This window comes from Rhinoderma darwinii, chromosome 2 (assembly GCF_050947455.1).
Source record: "Rhinoderma darwinii isolate aRhiDar2 chromosome 2, aRhiDar2.hap1, whole genome shotgun sequence".
NCBI classification, from domain to species: Eukaryota; Metazoa; Chordata; class Amphibia; order Anura; family Rhinodermatidae; genus Rhinoderma; species Rhinoderma darwinii.
In genome coordinates, this window is record NC_134688.1 from 67322183 (window position 1) to 67340621 (window position 18439).

Below are 18439 nucleotides of genomic sequence, written 5' to 3' on the forward strand. Positions count from 1 at the left end.
TCACTCCTCCAGTAGTTCCCCACTCCTGACTCCAAATCCCTGTGCCGCACACAAATGCCCCCATTCTTGGCCACAAAACGGGACACCGCCCAAATTAACTTTGATGCAAGCCTTATTGACCCTCTCCACAGACCTAGCCAGCCGCCAATGCTTCCTTGGAACAATGTCCGACCACACTATTACTAAGCCGGGATACAAAACCCACAAACACAACATATCGTGTTTGATATCCCGCACCAACTCCCGAAAGGGGCGGACCCCCAAATCATTCCCACCCACGTGCAACACCAAGACTTCTGGAACCCTATCCAGCCGAGAGTATGTCTGGAATTCCGCCAACACCCTGCTCCACAACATACCTCTAAATCCCAGCCAATGCAAAACCGCGTCCTGCCGCGGAATGCGCAACTGGCGACCGTCAGGGCGGACGTCCGCCCTCAAAGCCCCCCAATGCACGTAAGAGTGGCCCAACAACCACACAAGACACGGAAGCTGATCTGAAACGGAAAAGAAAGTTAGATACAAGCACACAAACGTTTTTTAACCGCTAACAACATGACTCATAACAAATGGGGGCGCACGTAGGACCTAAACCTGTTGGACTCCCAACGACCGATGCGCCGCACCCCCTCATCATCCAGCCCCCAGCGCCCCGCTTCAGTTGCTGCGCCAATCCTGAAGGAATGAGATGAGTAAGGGCCCGCCACGGCACCGACCGCCGCCAAGCATTTCTTAAATACGGCGCCAAATTGAAATCTGGACAAGAATGACCCATCATCATGACATAGCAACGGCAACTCGGGAGACCCCACCTGTGGCTTAAAAGCACGCATGCAAGTGACCGGGCACATCTCCGATCCCGGAAGGGCGAACAAAACTATCCGCTTTCCTTTTCCCAGTTGATCAGTTTTTGACCGCCGCAACCATACCTCGAGCCGATCCACATATAGACTCACCTCCCCCAGTCTCAACCCCCCTGCCCGCTTGGTACTAGGTGAAACCAGCTCGCCAATTCTAAGAGCCCCAAAGAACGCTAAGGAAAATGCTAACCGAAACAACTCCACCTCGGACGAAGACCGACAGACAGATACTAGTGATACGCCCAAAGAGATGAGAAGAGAAAATGACACGGGCCTTCTACTTTCCGCTTCAACCCTACCTCGGCGCAGACCCTTTAAAGCCTGCCCCACTAAAAATTCTTTAGATACATCCCGAAAGCCCCGTAACTTAAAACCAAAAGCCAACGCAGAAACGAAATGATTCACCTTTGCCAACGAGAACCCCGCCTCCCAGGCGTCCCCCAACCAGTACAAAAGTGCCACCAACCTGTCTCGATCCGTGCTGACGTTACCCAACTCTCTTACCCACTCCTCCCACTGCTTCCAACAAGCAGAATAAGCACTCCACGTCGTGCGCGCCAATGACCTTTCCACCAGTCGCTCTACGGGACCGAGACCAGATCCCAGAGATGTTCCGGACAAGCCAAACCGAGACGGTCCGCTCCCGGTGCCAATTGCCGAAATCGGTCCCACTGCGAGCGAGAAAGAGCATCAGCGATACAATTCCGTACCCCCGGCACATGCACTGCCACCACCCACGCGTTCAAAGACAAGCACACCAAGACTAAATGTCGCAACAACTGAACTACCGGAGGAGAGGATGCAGTGATGTTATTAATGGCCAGCACCACCCCCATGTTGTCGCAGTAAAAACAAACGTTCTTATCCCTGAGCCTGTCCCCCCAAATGGTCGCCGCAACCACGATAGGGTACAGCTCGAGCAGGGCCAGATTCCGCGTGAGTCCGCTGGACACCCAGCTAGCCGGCCAGTGACCTGCACACCACGGACCACCCCCGTACGCTCCAAACCCGCCTGCACCAGCCGCATCTGTAAACATTTTTAAGTCACTCGTATCCTGCGCTGGAGCCATCCATAGCGAGCGACCGTTATACTGACCCAAAAATTCATCCCAGACCTGTAGATCAGCCCGATGCTCCTCCTTGAGCCGCACAAAATGATGTCGCCAAACGTCTACTAAAAACCCTCCCCATTGGCATAATCCGGCAAGCGAAATTCAACTTCCCCAGCAACGACTGGAGATCGCGCAACGTAATTTTTTTTAACCTACAAGCCCGACGTACCTCCTGACTTAATGACCCTAGCTTATCCGCAGGAAGACGACACTCCATCGCCACCGAATCAATTTCAATTCCCAAAAAACAAATAGTCGATACCGGGCCCTCCGTCTTCTCTGGCGCCAAGGGGATCCCAAGGGGATCCCAAAGTCCCTTGCAACCTTCTGCAATGAATGAAGCAAATTACCGCAAATCGGCGAACCCCCCGGGCCGACGCACAAGAAATCATCCAAGTAATGTATCAAAGAGTCGACTCCGGCTACTCACCCATTCCACGAAGCTACTAAACGCCTCGAAATACGCGCAAGAAAGGGAACACCCCATCGGAAGATACCTATCCACGTAAAAAGCCCCATTCCAAAAACAACCCAACAACCGTTGGCTTTCTGGATGAACTGGCAACAACCGGAAAGCCGCCTCAATGTCGGTTTTCGCTAACAGCGCACCGGGACCCGCAGCACGAACTAGCCCCACCGCCTTGTCGAATGATGTATACACTACGGAGCATAACTCATGATCAATCCCATCATTTACCGACGAGCCCTTGGGAAACGATAAATGGTGAATTAAACGAAATTTCCGGGGCTCGCGCTTTGGCACAATGCCCAATGGGGACACCACAAAATCTTTTATTGGCGGATCAACAAAAGGCCCCGGCATGCGACCCAACGAAACCTCTTTAAACAGTTTTTCCGACACGACCTCGGCGTGCAAGTAAGCCGACTTAAGATTCCGCCGCGTAACCGGGACCTCATAAGGAGGCGGAGGAATAGTGAAACCAACACAAAACCCTTCGTAAATTAACTTAGCCGCAGCCCTATCCGGATACTCATTTAGATACGGGGCCATCCTTTCCACCCTCACCGGCGATACCCCCTTGACTAGCCGAGGAGGACTGGTTCCCTGACCGCTTCTTCCGCATACATTTTGCAGCCCCGTGGGATGCACCATTACATTCTGAACACACGTGCTTGAACTTACACGTGGCCCCAAACTTACACTGGCCATCGTTAACCCCTTCCCGCTCCTTGACGTACTATTACGTCATGGCAGCTGTATCGTTCGCGCTCCATGCCGTAATAGTACGTCTCGGGAGTAACGGCCGTTTCGGCCGTCCTCCCGACACATACAGGAGCTGTGACGCTGCTGTCTTGTTCAGCAGCTGTCACAGCTCCTACAGCGGGGACCGATCGCTGTGTCCCCGCTGATTAACCCCTTAAAAGCTGCGTTCTATAGAGATCGCTGCTTTTTAGGGGTTAAGCTGCCATCGCCGGCCTGCTACGCGATAGCGGCTGGCGATGGTGACTATGGCAACCGGACACCAAACAATGGCGTCCGGCTATGCCATAGACGGAAGCCTAGTTGGTCCTGACAACGTCAGGACCCACTATGCTTGCTGTCAGTGAGTAGCTGACAGTTCTAATACACTGCACTACGCATGTAGTGCAGTGAATTAGAATAGCGATCAGGGCCTCCTGCCCTCAAGTCCCCTAGTGGGACAAAGTAATAAAGTAAAAAAAAAGTTAAAAAAAGATGTGTAAAAATAAGAAAATAAAATATTTAAAAGTAATAAAAGTAAAAATCCCCCCTTTTCCCTTATCAGTCCTTTATTATTAATAAAAATATATAAACAAACAAATAAACTATACATAATTGGTATCGCCGCGTCTGTAACGGCCTGAACTACAAAATTATTTCATTATTTATCCCGCACGGTGAACGCCGTAAAATAAAATAATAATAAACCGTACCACAATCACAATTGTTTGGTCACTTCACCTCCCAAAAAATGGAATAAAAAGAGATCAAAAAGTCGCATGTACCTAAAAATGGTAATGATCGAAACTACAGTTCGTTACGCAAAAAATAAGTCCTCGCACGGCTTTATTGATTGAAAAATAAAAAAGTTCTGGCGATTAGAATAAGGTAACACAAAAAGTGAATGATTGTTTACAAAACGTATTTTATTGTGCAAACGCCATAAGACATAAAAAAAAAACTATAAACATCTGGTATCGCCGTAATCTTATCGCCCCGCAGAATAAAGTGAATATGTCATTTATAGCGCACGGTGAACGCTGTAAAAAAAACGAGAAAAAAAACAATAGTACAATTGCTGTTTTTTAGTCACCGCGCCACTTAAAAATAGAATAAAAACTGATCAAAAAGCCGCATGCACCCCAAGAAAACTACAATGGATTCCTCAAGGGGTCTAGTTTCCAAATTGGGGTCACTTTTGGGGGGTTCCCAATGTTTTGGCACCACAAGACCTCTTCAAACTGGACATGGTGCCTAATAAAAAAGAGGCCTCAAAATCCACTAGGTGCTCCTTTGCTTCGGAGGCCGGTGCTTCAGTCCATTACCACACTAGGGCCACATGTGGGATATTTCTCTAAACTGCAGAATCTGGGCAATACGTATTAAGTTGCGTTTCTCTGATAAATCCTTTTGTGTTATAAAAATAATGGTATAAAGAGGATTTTCTGACCAAAAAAAAATGTAAATTTCACTTCTACTTTGCTCTAAATTTTTGTGAAACACCTAAAGGGTTCATAAACTTTCTACATGCTGTTGTGAATACTTTGAGGGGTCTAGTTTCTAAAATGGGGTATTTGATAGGGGTTTCTAATATATGGGCCCCTCAAAGCAACTTCAGAACTGAACTGGAACCTAAAAAAATAAATAAATGAGGCAATACTTCGCTTCTTACATTATACTGATAATGAGCCGTGCCCACCCCAAGATGACCCCAGTTTTGACCGTTTGTTTAAACGGAGACCCCTATTAGACCGTTCCAGTGCCCGGTTTTCCCAAGCATACACCCCCGAGAAGTGTATTTCTATTTATGAGTCCCTGGTACATTTTAAAGGGAGGGTTCAATTCCGCGAGTACCTGCCGGGTAAGAGGGCAAGGTATGGCGTGAAGATGTATAAGCTGTGAGAGTGCATCAGGGTATACCTACAGGTTTAGGATATATGAAGGAAAGGCCACCCCCAAACCAGACTGCATCCTGGACTACAATAGGTACATGGGAGGGATGGACTTGTAAGATCAAGCCCTGAAGCCCTACAGCGCCATGCGGTGTGGTATAAGAAGCTGGCTGGGCACATCATACAGATGCCATTGTACAATGCGTACATGCTACGTCGATGTGCAGGCCAGACGGGAACTTTCCTGGAATTTCAAGAGGTGATTATCAAGAACCTAATCTTTAGGGACCAAGAAGGGGGGGCACCCAGTACTTCTGGAAGCGAGCCCACACGCATCATACCAGGGCAACACTTTCCAGGAGAAGTTCCCCAAACTGGCAAGAAGGGAAAAAGTCAAAAGAGGTGCAAAGTCTGCTATAAGAGGGGGATAAGGGAGGACACAATATATCAATGTGACACGTGTCCCGAATAACCAGAGCTCTGTATGAAAGTGTTTTAAAATTTATCATACATCCCTTGGTTTATAATTTACCCCAATTTTACTTACCCTGATGCACTCCGCACAGCTTATCCCCCCTCGTCTTTCCCCTCTGAGCCCTGCTGTGTGTCCAGGCAGCTGATAACAGCCACATGTAGGGTATTGCCATACCCGGGAGAACCCACATTACAGTTTATGGGGTGTAGGTCTCCGGTCAAAATGCTCACTACACCTCTAGATGAATGCCTTAAGGGTGTAGTTTTTAAAACGGGGTCACTTCTTGCGGGTTTCAACTGTACTGGTACCTCAGGGGCTTCTGCATACATGACTTCGCACTAGAAAATCCTGAGTAGGCCAAATGGTGGTCCTTTCCTTCTGAGCCCTCCCATGGGCCCAAACGGCAGTTTATCACAACAAATGGGGTATTGCGGCACTCAGAACAAATTGCGCAACAGAATGGGGTATTTTGTTTCTTGTGAAAATAAGAAATTTTCAGCCAAAACTACATATTATTTGACACAAATATATTTTTTTTCATTCCCAGCCCAATTCAAATAAGTTCTGTGAAAAAACTATGGGGTCAAAATGGTCACAACACCCATAAATGAATTCCTTGAGGGGTGTAGTTTCCAAAATGGGGTCATTTGTGGTGGGTTTCTATTGCTTTGATACCTCTGGGGCTCTGCAAATGCGACATGGCACCCGAAAACCAATCCAGGAAAATCTGTACTCCAAAGAACACACAGCGCTCCTTTCCTTCTGAGCCCTCCCATGGGCCCAAACAGCAGTTTATCACCACAAATGGGGTATTTCTGCACTAAGGACAAATTGGGCAACAAAATGGAGTATTTTATTTCTTGTGAAAATAAGAATTTTTGAGCTAAAACGACATATTATTGGAAAAAATATATATATTTTTAATTCCCAGCCCAATTCAAATAAGTTCTGTGAAGAAACTATGGGGTCTAAATGGTCACATTACCCATAAATGAATTCCTTGAGGGATGTAGTTTCCAAAATGGGGTCACTTCTGGTGGGTTTCCATTGCTTTGATACCTCTGGGGCTCTGCAAATGCGACATGGCACACGAAAACCAAACCAGCAAAATCTGTACTCCAAAGAACACACAGCGCTCCTTCCCTTCTGAGGCTTCCCATGGGCCCAAACGGCAGTTTATTGCCACAAATGGGGTATTGATGCACTCAGGAGAAATTGGGCAACAAAATTGAGTATTTTGTTCCCTGTGAAAATAAGAAATTTTGGTAAAAAATTACATCTTATTGGAAAAATTTCATTTTTTTAATGTCACAGCCCAATTGAAATAGGTGCTGGGAAAAAACTGTGTGGTCAAAATGCTAACAACAACCATAAATGAATTTCTTGAGGGGTGTAGTTTCCAAAATGGGGTCACTTTTGGTGGGTTTCCATTGCTTTGATATCTCTGAGGCTCTGCAAATGCGACATGGCACCCGAAAACCAATCCAACAAAATCTGGACTCCAACAAACATATAGCGCTCCTTTCCTTCTGAGCCCTCCCATGGGCCCAAACGGCAGTTTATCACCACAAATGGGGTATTGCCACACTAAGGACAAATTGGGCAACAAAATGGGGTATTTTGTTCCCTGTGAAAATAAGAAATTTTGATCACAAATGACATTTTATTGGAAAAAATGACATTTTTTTCATTTCAGAGCCCAATTCAAATACGTGCTGTGAAAAAACTGTGCGGTCAAAATGGTAACAACAACCCTAAATGAATTCCTTGAGGGGTGTAGTTTCCAAAATGGGTTCACTATTGGGGGATTCATACTGTTTTGGCACCTCAACACCTCTTCAAACCTGGCATGCTGCCTAAAATATATTCTAATAAAAAAGAGGACTCAAAATGCACTAGGTGCTTCTTTGCTTCTAGGGCTTGTGTTTTAGTCCACGAGCGCAGTAGGGCCACATGTGGGACATTTCTAAAAACGGCAGAATCTGGACAATACATATTTAGTAGTGTTTCTCTGGTAAAACCTTCTGTGTTACAGAAAAAAAATGAATAAAATTGAAATTCAGCAAGAAAAATGAAATTTGCAAATTTCACCTTCCACTTTGCTTTAATTCCTGTGAAATGCCTGAAGGGTTAAAAAACTTTATAACTGCTGTTTTGAATACTTTGAGGGGTCTAGTTTTTAAAATAGGGTGTTTTATCAGGGTTTCTAATACATAGGCCCCACAAAGCCACTTCAGAACTCAAGAGGTACCTTAAAAAAAAGGCTTTTGAAATTTTCTTAAAAATATGAGAAATTGCTGTTTATGTTCTAAGCCTTGTAACGTCCAAGAAAAATAAAAGAATGTTCAAAAAACGATGCCAATCTAAAGTAGACATATGGGAAATGTGAATTAGTAACTATTTTGGGTGGTATAACCGTCTGTTTTACAAGCAGATGCATTTAAATTCTGAAAAATGCAATTTTTTCAAAATTTTCTCTAAATTTTGCAATTTTTCACCAATAAACACTGAATATATCGACCAAATTTTACCACGAACATGAAGCCCAATGTGTCACGAGAAAACAATCTCAGAATCGCTTTGGTAGGTTTAAGCATTCCGACGTTATTACCACATAAAGTGAAATATGTCAGATTTGAAAAATGGGCTCTGAGCCTTAAGGCCAAAACTAGGCTGCGTCCTTAAGGGGTTAAATTGCCAGCAGAATCCCAGTTTTGCCCCTGAACCTTGACCGGCCTGGCTGGACTGACCTCCTTGGCCGACTCTCCCGGGAAAGGACTGCTTTACCGGAGCCGTAACCCTTAACCAGAGCGCAATATCCTTCTGGTCCCACCGAATCGCCGGCCGAACCGCTTTCCGCTGACGGAATTGCTCGTCGTATCTTAACCACGCCTGCCCCCCGTATGCCCTGTGAGCCTCCCCAATGGCATCAAAATAGCAAAACAACGCCGAACAATTTTCCGGCGCCTTCTCTCCGATCACGCTGGCTAATATGGCAAACGCCTGCGACCAATTGACGAACGTCTGCGGGATAAGCCTATACCGCCGACGTTCCTCCTCCTCCTTCTTACTCTCGTCCCGCTTGCTCTTATCCAAGTTGAATTTAGCAAGTGGCAGGAGAGAAAAAATCTCGACATATTCGTCCTTCCAGTTTCGCTCACGAACCTCCTGCTTTAAATGCGCCCCCAACGGACCTTCGAAGCAAACATACACCTCCCCGCGAGCACGATCGTCAATACGCACCCTATCGCCATCTTTTTGGGCCTCGGTCTGTACTGATACCGCGACCGCCTCCTTGGCCGCCGCCACCATCCCGGGACGTGACTGTAACGATCCCACCTCCCGGGGGCCTTCCCAAACTACCGCCGGGGACACCGCCGTAACTACTGGCGCCGCCGCCCTATCAAGACGCCCGACCAGCTCCCGCAAGCAACCCACTAAATCCGCTAAACCCGCGGCGTCGCGCTCGACCGCGCCGCTACCAGCAGCCGATGCTTCGCTTGCTGCTCCCCCCCACCGACACCCGACATGAAAATCCCTGGATATGCCAAAGACAGAGTTATGCACTCACCGGGCTGCACAGGCGCTGTGTTCCCGTCAGCCGGACCATCCTGACCTTGCCGAAAATCGTCCAGCTCGCCTTCTTCCAGATCCTCTCTCGCAGACGACTGGCCATCCCACCGACATCTCCTACACGGGGACAACGACGCGCTGACAGATAGGCCGGCAACCTGCCGCCCGACCGCGGGGGCCCAGACTTCTGACCGGACCTGTTGTCTCATCGCCGCTGCAGCTCTAGGCATCCTTCTTGACGGTCTCGATGAAGCCTGCCCCCTGGCCGGAACATCACCATGCGGGGCGGCCGTAGATTGTTCTCCAATTCTTGCATCTGATGGGGGAGGGGTGACAGGGAGCCCGGCCTGCGACTCCCTGTTTACCGCCGGACCTCGTCGCGGCTGGGGATTCCTGCCAGGACGCAGGGCCTGGGAAGAGGCGGCCCTCCCAGCTGCCTGGCCTGCAGCGTCCTTTGTAGGGCTCCCCCTGCGACGCCGTGTCCACGGGACCACCTCAGGGCTGAGGCGTTCTGGAGGGCGGGACCGCCGGGAGCGACGGGGAGACCCGGCCTGAGCCACCGTCGCCCCTGACGACGCTCTCTGCCTCATTCGAGCAGGAGCGGGTGTTGCCAACTCCCCCCCGCCGCCACATGACTATTACTAGGGAGGGGGAGGGGAGCCTGTCCCCCTGCGCAACAGACTTCGGGCGCCGGGCCTGACGTGGCGATGAGTCGGCCCCCGGGATTCTTGTAAGTGCAGCCACGGTCTCCTCTAACCAGCCGGGACCGTGGAATGCAGCTGCCGCACGCAGCTGCTGAAGTATGCCGACCTCCGACATGGCAGGTCAGCACGGAGCGGGACAACAGTGGGAGCTAATGAGTAACACTTGCTTCTTCTCCCGCTGCTTCCGGCTCAATGCCGAAAACAGCGGGAAGCCTAGTAACGTCCCCTAACTCCTCCCTACCTCTCATCTACCTCCCCCTACATCCCCTTCTAGTTAACCTTTTCCCTCCTAGGTCCTGTCATGGAGGCTTCCCTCTGAAGCCCTGCGGGCTGCGTCCAGCCTCTTCTAGGGATACAGGAAATAGGATGCAGGGAACGGGAACTCTGGGATCAAGCAGGAAAATACTAAGGGACCCTTTGCAATACAAACATGGGAAAAGTACAAACAACGCTCAAGCAAGGAGTGGAAGGGCAGAGACCTTTTTATAATCCAGGGTGCACTGGAGTAGGATAGAAAACTTTTAGGAAGTGCGCACGCTGGCCCTTTAAGACAATCCTCGCACACTCCAGGAAGGAAAGGCCGCGCCAGCCGTGGTCTCTGCGGAGGTGGCCAGGAAGTTGCGGTCGCGGCCGTTCATCACAGGGTGAGCGACAGAGGTCCGCAGTCATAACACTGAGATTTTTTTTTGGTGTTGTATATATGTACTGAGCAGTGGCGTAACTACCGCCGTAGCAGCCGTAGCAGGGCCCCCACCATGGCCGGAGGCTCCGCTGGCAGCCGCTATGGCTGCTACAGCGGGACGCCACTGAACACTACCGCAGAGCAGGGAGGTATCTCCCCGCTCTTCCATTAACTGGTTCCCGACCGCTGGCTGTATTTTTACGGCCAGCGGTCAGGGTCCTTAAAACCCGAGCCATAGACTTTTTACGACTCCAGTTTTAACTTACTGCCCGCGCCTTCGGGCTGCTGAATGTCGGGTCTCCGGCTGTCAGTGACTGCCGGGGACCCTGAGGAGAGGATAGAAGAAGCTTTCGCTGCCAGCGATCACACATGTATCCCCTATCCTGTGGATAGGAGATACATGTATTTTGTAGGACACACTGTAGGTCACATTTTTTTGGGAGGGGGGACGCTGTATGGCGTTCCCTACAGGGGGGGGAGCGCTGTATGGCGTTCCCTACAGGGGGGGGCTGTATGGCGTTCCCTACAGGGGGGGGGGCTGTATGGCGTTCCCTACAGGGGGGGGGCTCTATGGCGTTCTCTACAGGGGGGGGATGTATGGCGTTCCCTACAGGGGGGGGGCTGTATGGCGTTCTCTACAGGCGGGGCTGTATGGCGTTCTCTACAGGGGGGGCTGTATGCCGTTCTCTGCAGGGGGACTGTATGGCGTTCTCTACAGGAGGGCTGTATGGCATTCTCTACAGGGAGGGCTGTATGGCGTTAGCACTGTCCAATAAATATACAGTAAACAGAAGAAAATACGGTCCAGCAATCCTCATGACAATGTGATGACTTTATTAGAAAAACATTTTATAAACCACACGGCATGTTGAAGTGATGATACAAGACTGCTTACGCGCTTCGAAAGCCAACTACATTCTTCGCAAATGTACGCCATCTCCTCCAAACAGTCAATTACATCAGAAGTCCAGTTCCTTGTGCTGCATGACTCGTGGACGCCCTATCCGTGGCGATATCCGTGTCCTTTCCACTGCTTCTCACTTGAGTCCTGTAGGCACAAAAAACATTCTGCAAGTATCCATTGCCATCCGTGCCTGCAGATTCTGCTTTAATGATGCAACTCACTCAACTCCTTGTCTATTTCATCGTTTACTGATGCCTCTTTTAGATGCGACAGATGTATTTTTTTTATACTTACCAGCCTGCTTCACAGGCACCATCCCTTTTTATTGGCACCTGATCAATAAGGGGGTCCTGCTCCACCACCATAACACTGCAATACTAAACAAAATCTTCCATAGACATCACAAAAACTAGACAAGCCTTTCCTCCCTTATGTTTCCCAACATTTCCTGGGACAAGTGTGTGTAGGTAGAAATCAACAAACATGTTTCCTGGCCCCAATATTTACCCCCTCTTTCCAGTAAAGGATTGGCTTTCGGTATCACGCCTCCTCGCTTTTACCTTTTTACTTTATCCTGCATAAACATTTTTTTCAGCATCTTAAACGTCTTGCCCATTAGCCCATCTATCCCCAACATCAGACCACTTATTATCATCTGACAGATCAGAATCAGACTCAACCAGCTACTGTTGCCTTCTTCTGCTTCTCTTTACATCCAGATGCGCTGCTCCTGTAATTCCAAACATTGTGCCAGTACCCCGTGTTCTAAACATTTTGGCAACCCCAAGGTGTCCCTCTCCCATGTTGAGATTATGAGGCCCTACTGGGATATTGCTGCCTTCATCGACCCTGGATCCCTGCGCAAGGATCCTGGCACTTGGCCCATCATCGTGCCATGTTCCTTCAAATTTTTGCTAGAATGATACCATTGAGGATACCTGCCTTGCTTCCTTGATGCCATTTGCTCCAAACAATCCAGTACACCGCAAGTCCAGGTCCTTGTGCTGCATGACTTGTGGGGGCTCTATACGTGGCAATATCCTGGCACCTTCCATTGCTTTCCGCTTGAGTGCTGTAAATATAAAAACATTCTGCCAGTGTCCATTATCACCTATGCCTGCAGATTATGACTGTGTAATGAAACTCACTTAAGTCCTTGTCTATTGCATCCAGGCCTTGACACATCGCAAATGTTCTTGGTAGACCAAAGCTGTCTAAAATCCCCCTACACTCCCTCACCCAATTACCTTACACCTACGTTCAGTCCCAAACCGAGCCATGTGGCCAGCATTTTGGACAAAGATACCCCTAACTTACATTATGCCTATTCCTACCAACTATCCAAGGTTCCCCACTGCTACGCCTTTCTTGGCATTTTGCCCGCTCATTACTTTTTCAATGTACAGAGCTACTGGTGGATACTGTATATAGTAACTAATGATGGACATACCGCATATAGATGAAATATTACTTCAGAGAGTCCCCCTGGCAGCAGGCAGCCGATCTCAAGAAATTCTGGAACAAAAAGTATAAACTGTGAAGATATTATGACGTGCGCTTAGTATGGTTCATCATATCAACAAATATATGTTCAGCCTATTGAAAACATCAGGGAGATTGTTCCCACAGTCTTGTCATGTGTCTATAGGAACATTCTGGATGACATCACATTATAGAATTTCTATAGGTTGTTATTTGATATAATACTTACATATATACAGTGGTTCTCCTAGCATGTCGGCTGTCACTGGTGCCACATATTCAGATGTTATAAATGTCTGTAAAATACATAATGGGTTTAATGCACATACATAAAATAACCCCATATCTATCATGAATAATAATATATTTACTTTCACACATTTCATTTTCTATCACAGGGCGAGTCCAATGCCCCTCTGCCACACAAATAACACCAGCAGTATAATGGCACATAATAGTTGGAGGACCCTGGTATAGATTTCGTATCAGGGACCAGGAGCTTATTGTTATTCTTCTATATAATCTTATCCTTAATGGAAAACTTCTAATTTGTCTTTTGTGGAGTCTTTTGGACTGGAGCAGAGAGAGTAGGAAATGGTAAATTGGATTTCTGGATTCAACAGACAAAATAATTATTAAAGGGGTTTTCTGACAGTTTCATAAACCTTAGTCTAAGCCGCATATGGCTAAAAATAACAAATTGTCCCTACTCATTTTTTTAATTCCCTGTGGCTCCTGCGCTGGTGGTTCTGTTGTCTTTAGTTGCTAGGCCACAGCGGTCATGTCCGTGTGGATGGCATGTCACGTGGCAGCTATTGTGTCACATCCAGGGCCGGCCTTAGGTTTATTGGTGACATGTGCAGTATCTGTGACGTCCTCCCCCTTATGATGCACCATGTAGTGTCCAAATAATTTAATCATACAGTGCCCAAATAACATCACCCAGTCAATAAACTAGGGATTGTATCTTTCTGTTTTTTTTATATTATAGGTTTGGGCCCTAAATGCCGGATCGGCAGTGTAAGTTGAGGGTGCCCAGGCCATCTATGGTGGTAGTGCCCTCTTCAGTATTGACCAGTAATACACACTATGTGATCATTTAGAGATGCAGTTAATAAAATACACTGACCTTGGACTCTCCTACTGAATACATCCGACTGAATGTAGAACGTTATGTGATGTGAGGTGGAGGGCTCTGCTTAATCTTTGATCTGCCCTCCTGGGACGTGTGGTTATCATTAACTCTTATGAGGAATTAATTCTAGGAGAAAGAAAGACAATGTATTAGGACAAATCTCAATCAATGGCAACATTTCTATCTAGAACAGAGTCCAGTCCCCAACCAGTGTAAAATTACCAAAGGGGTAAATAGGATGACCGGCTGGGGTCCAGGGATTTGGGGTGGCCCACAGCTCTGGGGCTCCATACGCCCCTGAAATTGGACAAACAATAACGGCGCAGGGAGGAAGCGAAATGTCTGACCCGGTTGGTCGTCTATTAGGTGATTATAATTTTTTATTTTATAGGAGCAAAGGGGGCACTATTAATATGGGGGATAAAAGGACTGAGTCGGGGCTTAGAAAAGGTGGCTTCATTACTGTGGGGCCATACAAAAGGGGCATTCTGACCCAGGACATACAAAAAGTGTCATTCTAACTGTGGAGGGTATTGGTGGATACTGCATATAGTAACTAATAAGAGACGCACCTTGCATAGATGAAATATTGCTTCAGAGAGTCCCCCTGGCAGCAGGCAGCCGATCTTAAGGTGTTCTGGAAAAAACAATAATTGTGTAGTTTGATTTCTCCAGACAGACGTGTGCTCAGTATAGACCACCCAACAATGAAGGAAATGTACATTAGGGCTCATGTACACAGCAACTTCATGAGGACGGACCTGTATGGTGGCGCACAGACTGCAGTACTGGTAATGTAGACACTCTGTGTGCGCTGTGTGCTCCCCCATAAGCCAAATGTGTATTAGGAAATTACATAAATAACAAGTCCCTTATATATTACTAATACCATAATATCTTCTTTATGGAGCATTTCTATGATAATAATAATAATATAAAGCTGCAGCAAAATTCCCAGCGTTTACTTTTGCCACATGTGGATGAGTTTTTGAGACTGTAACTATTCACCTGTAACACTTGTGAATTTTGCCGCGCAGCAAATCTGCAGCGTCTGAATTCAGCTTTATGGCGTAGAATATAGTACTCAAATACTGCAATCATGCAGTGCCCAAATAACACCGCCAGACAAGTATTGTCTGCCACACTGTAATGTAATCCATTATCAAGGAATTGTATCTGCATCCTGAGCAGTGCCCTTTACTTTTTTTACATGAAAAGTGGGATTGACTGTTCAAGCAATGGGTGCCCCAGACATCAAGACCAGTGGCGCCCCATTTATTAGTGACAGGTGATGCACCCAGTGTAACCACACAGGTCTCACACCCCTAAGACAGGCCCTGGATGAACAACATTGGGGAATTTGTTCCCACAGTCTTGTCATGTGCTCTATAGGAACATTCTGGATGACATCAGATTATAGAATTTCTATAGGTTGTCATTTGCTATAATACTTACATATATACAGTGTATGTCCTAGCATGTCGGCTGTCACTGGTGCCACATATTCAGATGTCATAAATATCTGTAAAATACATAATGGAATAAACATAAAATAACCCCATATTTAGAATGAATAATAATATATTTACTTTCACACCTTTCATTTTCTATCACAGGACGAGTCAGACATTGAAAACATTTTGTAATGTTAGTGTAAACCCAGGGAACATAACTATAGGGGTGAAGAGATTGCAGTCACACCCAGGCCCAGGTGTCCATGACTGACATTAGGGGGGGTCACAATGTGGGCAATTTACAAATGCCAATCCCCAATGCCCCCATCTCCTAGAGGAATCCCGATTTTCGCTGCTAGAAACGCGATGTCAGTGAGAGAAGCACCCAGGCGGAAAGGCAGCTGCTGAGTTGCCCGGCCGCTTCTAAAACACAAGCAGTGGAAGGGAGCCAGCGCAGCGCCCTGTTCCACCTGCTGGAGGGATGCGCCCTATGTAATGGCACAGGTCGCACACCCCTAAGGCCGGCCCTGGCTACTGCTGAGCCTTATTAGGATAATATACGGTAGCTTTTTAAGACTATTTAATTAAATTAAATTAGACATCATATTGAAAACGACTGAGAAGTCACATTCCACATTACTGACAGCTGCAATTCTCAGACAATGGTAAGGGTATGTTCACACACTTAACTAAAAAATGTCTCTAAAATACAGAGCTCTTTTCAAGGGAAAACAGCCTCTGATTTTCAGCCATTTTTGAAACCACAAACATTTTTTGAGGCGTTTTTACCAACGTTCTTGGAGCTGTTTTTCTATTGAGACAATGAAAAACGGCTCCAAAAATGGCCGAAGGAGTGAAATGCACTTCTTTTTACAGGGTGTTTTTTATGTACCGCTTTATCAAACGCCCACGTAAAATGCACCATCGGAAAATAAAACTTTTTTTCCCATTGAAATCAATGGGCAGATGTTTGGAGGCGTCCAGCCTCCGTATTTTCGGCTGTTTTTCGGGGTGCTTACGGCCAGGAAAACGGCTGAAAATAGGCTGTGTGAACATATTCTGTTGTACTGAGTTGTAACTTTAATGAGAACATATGAAACCTTGAAATCTGAATGTAAAATGTTCAGTTGTTATTTGCATTAATAGAAACATTTTACTGGAACTTGAACTGTTTGTCTAAAAAAAAACAACCCCAACTCCTGACAATCACCAGAAAAAAATCCTTCTACAGTTTTTTTTAAACGGCCACGTAAAAAACGCCTTATCGGAACAAATCCCCGTTTTTCCCATTGAAATCAAAGCGCAGATGTTTGGAGGCGTTCAGCCTCTGTAGTTTTAGATGTTTTTCGGGGCGTTTATGGCCATGAAAATAGGCCATGTGAACATACTCTGAGTTGTAACTTTAATGAGAAAATATGAAACCTTGAAATCTGAATGTAAAATGTTCAGTTGTTACTTGCATTAATAGAAACATTTTACTGGAACTTGAACTGTTTGTCTAAAAAAAAAAAACAACCCCCGACAATCACCAGAAAAAAATCCTTCTACAATCATATAGTTGTGGTGAGGTGTTGGTGTGGTTAGAAATTGCTGCAGTAATGTCCAGTGTGAATCTGGCCTTATATGAGAATTCTAGAGCGTATATATTTCATGTGTCCAGTAACATGTAGAATTAATGATAAAATGCTGCATCTTACCTGTCAATCACACAGTCAATCACAGTCCCGGTCCAGACGTCATTGGCAGAAATTGTAAAAAATATGTAATCCAGCTGCGCATAGAACCTAACGGCTAGTACTCTCTATGACATCATCAGTGACATCATAAGCGGCTGCAGTATCTGTTACATCATCTAATTATCTCCTACTGCCTGGATAGACTGTCTGTGCATACACTGGATATAGGCGTTACATGGGACTGCTGTTTATAAACATGGAAGAAAGATACATGTGTGGTTATAGGGGCTACGACTAAGAACATGTAATGTATGAAACGTGTAATCTGTTACTAGATGGATTTTATACTGTAATACAGATGTAGCCATCTTTAACTTGACTCTGATAACTTGTTGCAGCGTGATACTTTCTTGATCCCGCAGCACTCCGTGTTTCAAGTGTGCGTGAGTAGGCTTCCACGCCAATGTGTAAAAAATGGGAACTCAGCACTCCAAGGTATTATGCAATAAGTGATATTTGATTTCACATATAGCGAAAAGTAGTAATCCAAAAATAATGGCGCCATTACCCAACAGCGACCGAGGTCACAAGCGCCGCATATCCGTGTCTAAAGAAGGTTGAATGTATAGACCGAAACGTTAAAAACCTATTTTTTGATTACTACTTTTCGCTATATGTGAAATAAAATATAATTTGTTGCAGCGTGATATCACACAACAAAAGCCATTGAAAAAGTCAAGATAAGGGATTGTTTATTTATTGCGTTAAAAGTCAAGGTAAAGACGGCAACATCTGAACTAATAAAGGATACATTTTATTGAATTTTGTTTTAGGCTACATTCACACAACAGTAAAAAACGTCAGCTTTCAGAACAATCATGTTCTATGGGTATATTCACAGGGCCTTTTTTTAACCACCCGTGAATATTGGCCGTCAAAAAATAGAACATGTCCTATTTTTGGCCGCTTTCACGGCCAGACGGCCCCCATAGAAGTCAATGGATCAATTTTTAACGGCCGTCAATACATGTAACAGCCGTTAAAAACGGTTCTGTGATTTGGGGATTCAAGAGCCAAGGGAACTATTGGCTCCCTTGCTGGTAATCGGCGGCGCAATGACACATACTCACCGATGCAGCGCCGTCCTCTACAGGTGTGGTTTCTAGTCTCATGGGTTCTGCGAAGGTGACGAGATGACGTCCTCGCGTCGCCTTCGCAGAACCAGTGAGACTAGAGATCACTCGTGACGTAGACGGTCATGCATCGGTGATCGGTGAGTATGTAGGGCT

At 46.4% G+C, this 18439-nt stretch overlaps 1 protein-coding gene and 1 long non-coding RNA gene across 2 annotated transcripts; both read right to left on the reverse strand.

The window, feature by feature from the left end:
* Positions 1-560: 560 nt before the first annotated feature.
* Positions 561-2189, reverse strand: LOC142741711 (uncharacterized). Its single transcript, XM_075851053.1, has 2 exons — positions 2142-2189; positions 561-1376 (listed from the first exon to the last, which is right to left on the reverse strand). Exons 1-2 carry the CDS (start codon positions 2187-2189, stop codon positions 561-563), a joined length of 864 nt encoding a protein of 287 aa, XP_075707168.1.
* A 9146-nt stretch (positions 2190-11335) lies between these two features.
* On the reverse strand, positions 11336-15548 carry LOC142740602 (uncharacterized). Its single transcript, XR_012880810.1, has 5 exons — positions 15476-15548; positions 14593-14657; positions 14015-14146; positions 13115-13181; positions 11336-12918 (listed from the first exon to the last, which is right to left on the reverse strand). It is a non-coding gene; the product is annotated as an uncharacterized LOC142740602 (long non-coding RNA).
* Positions 15549-18439: the final 2891 nt, after the last annotated feature.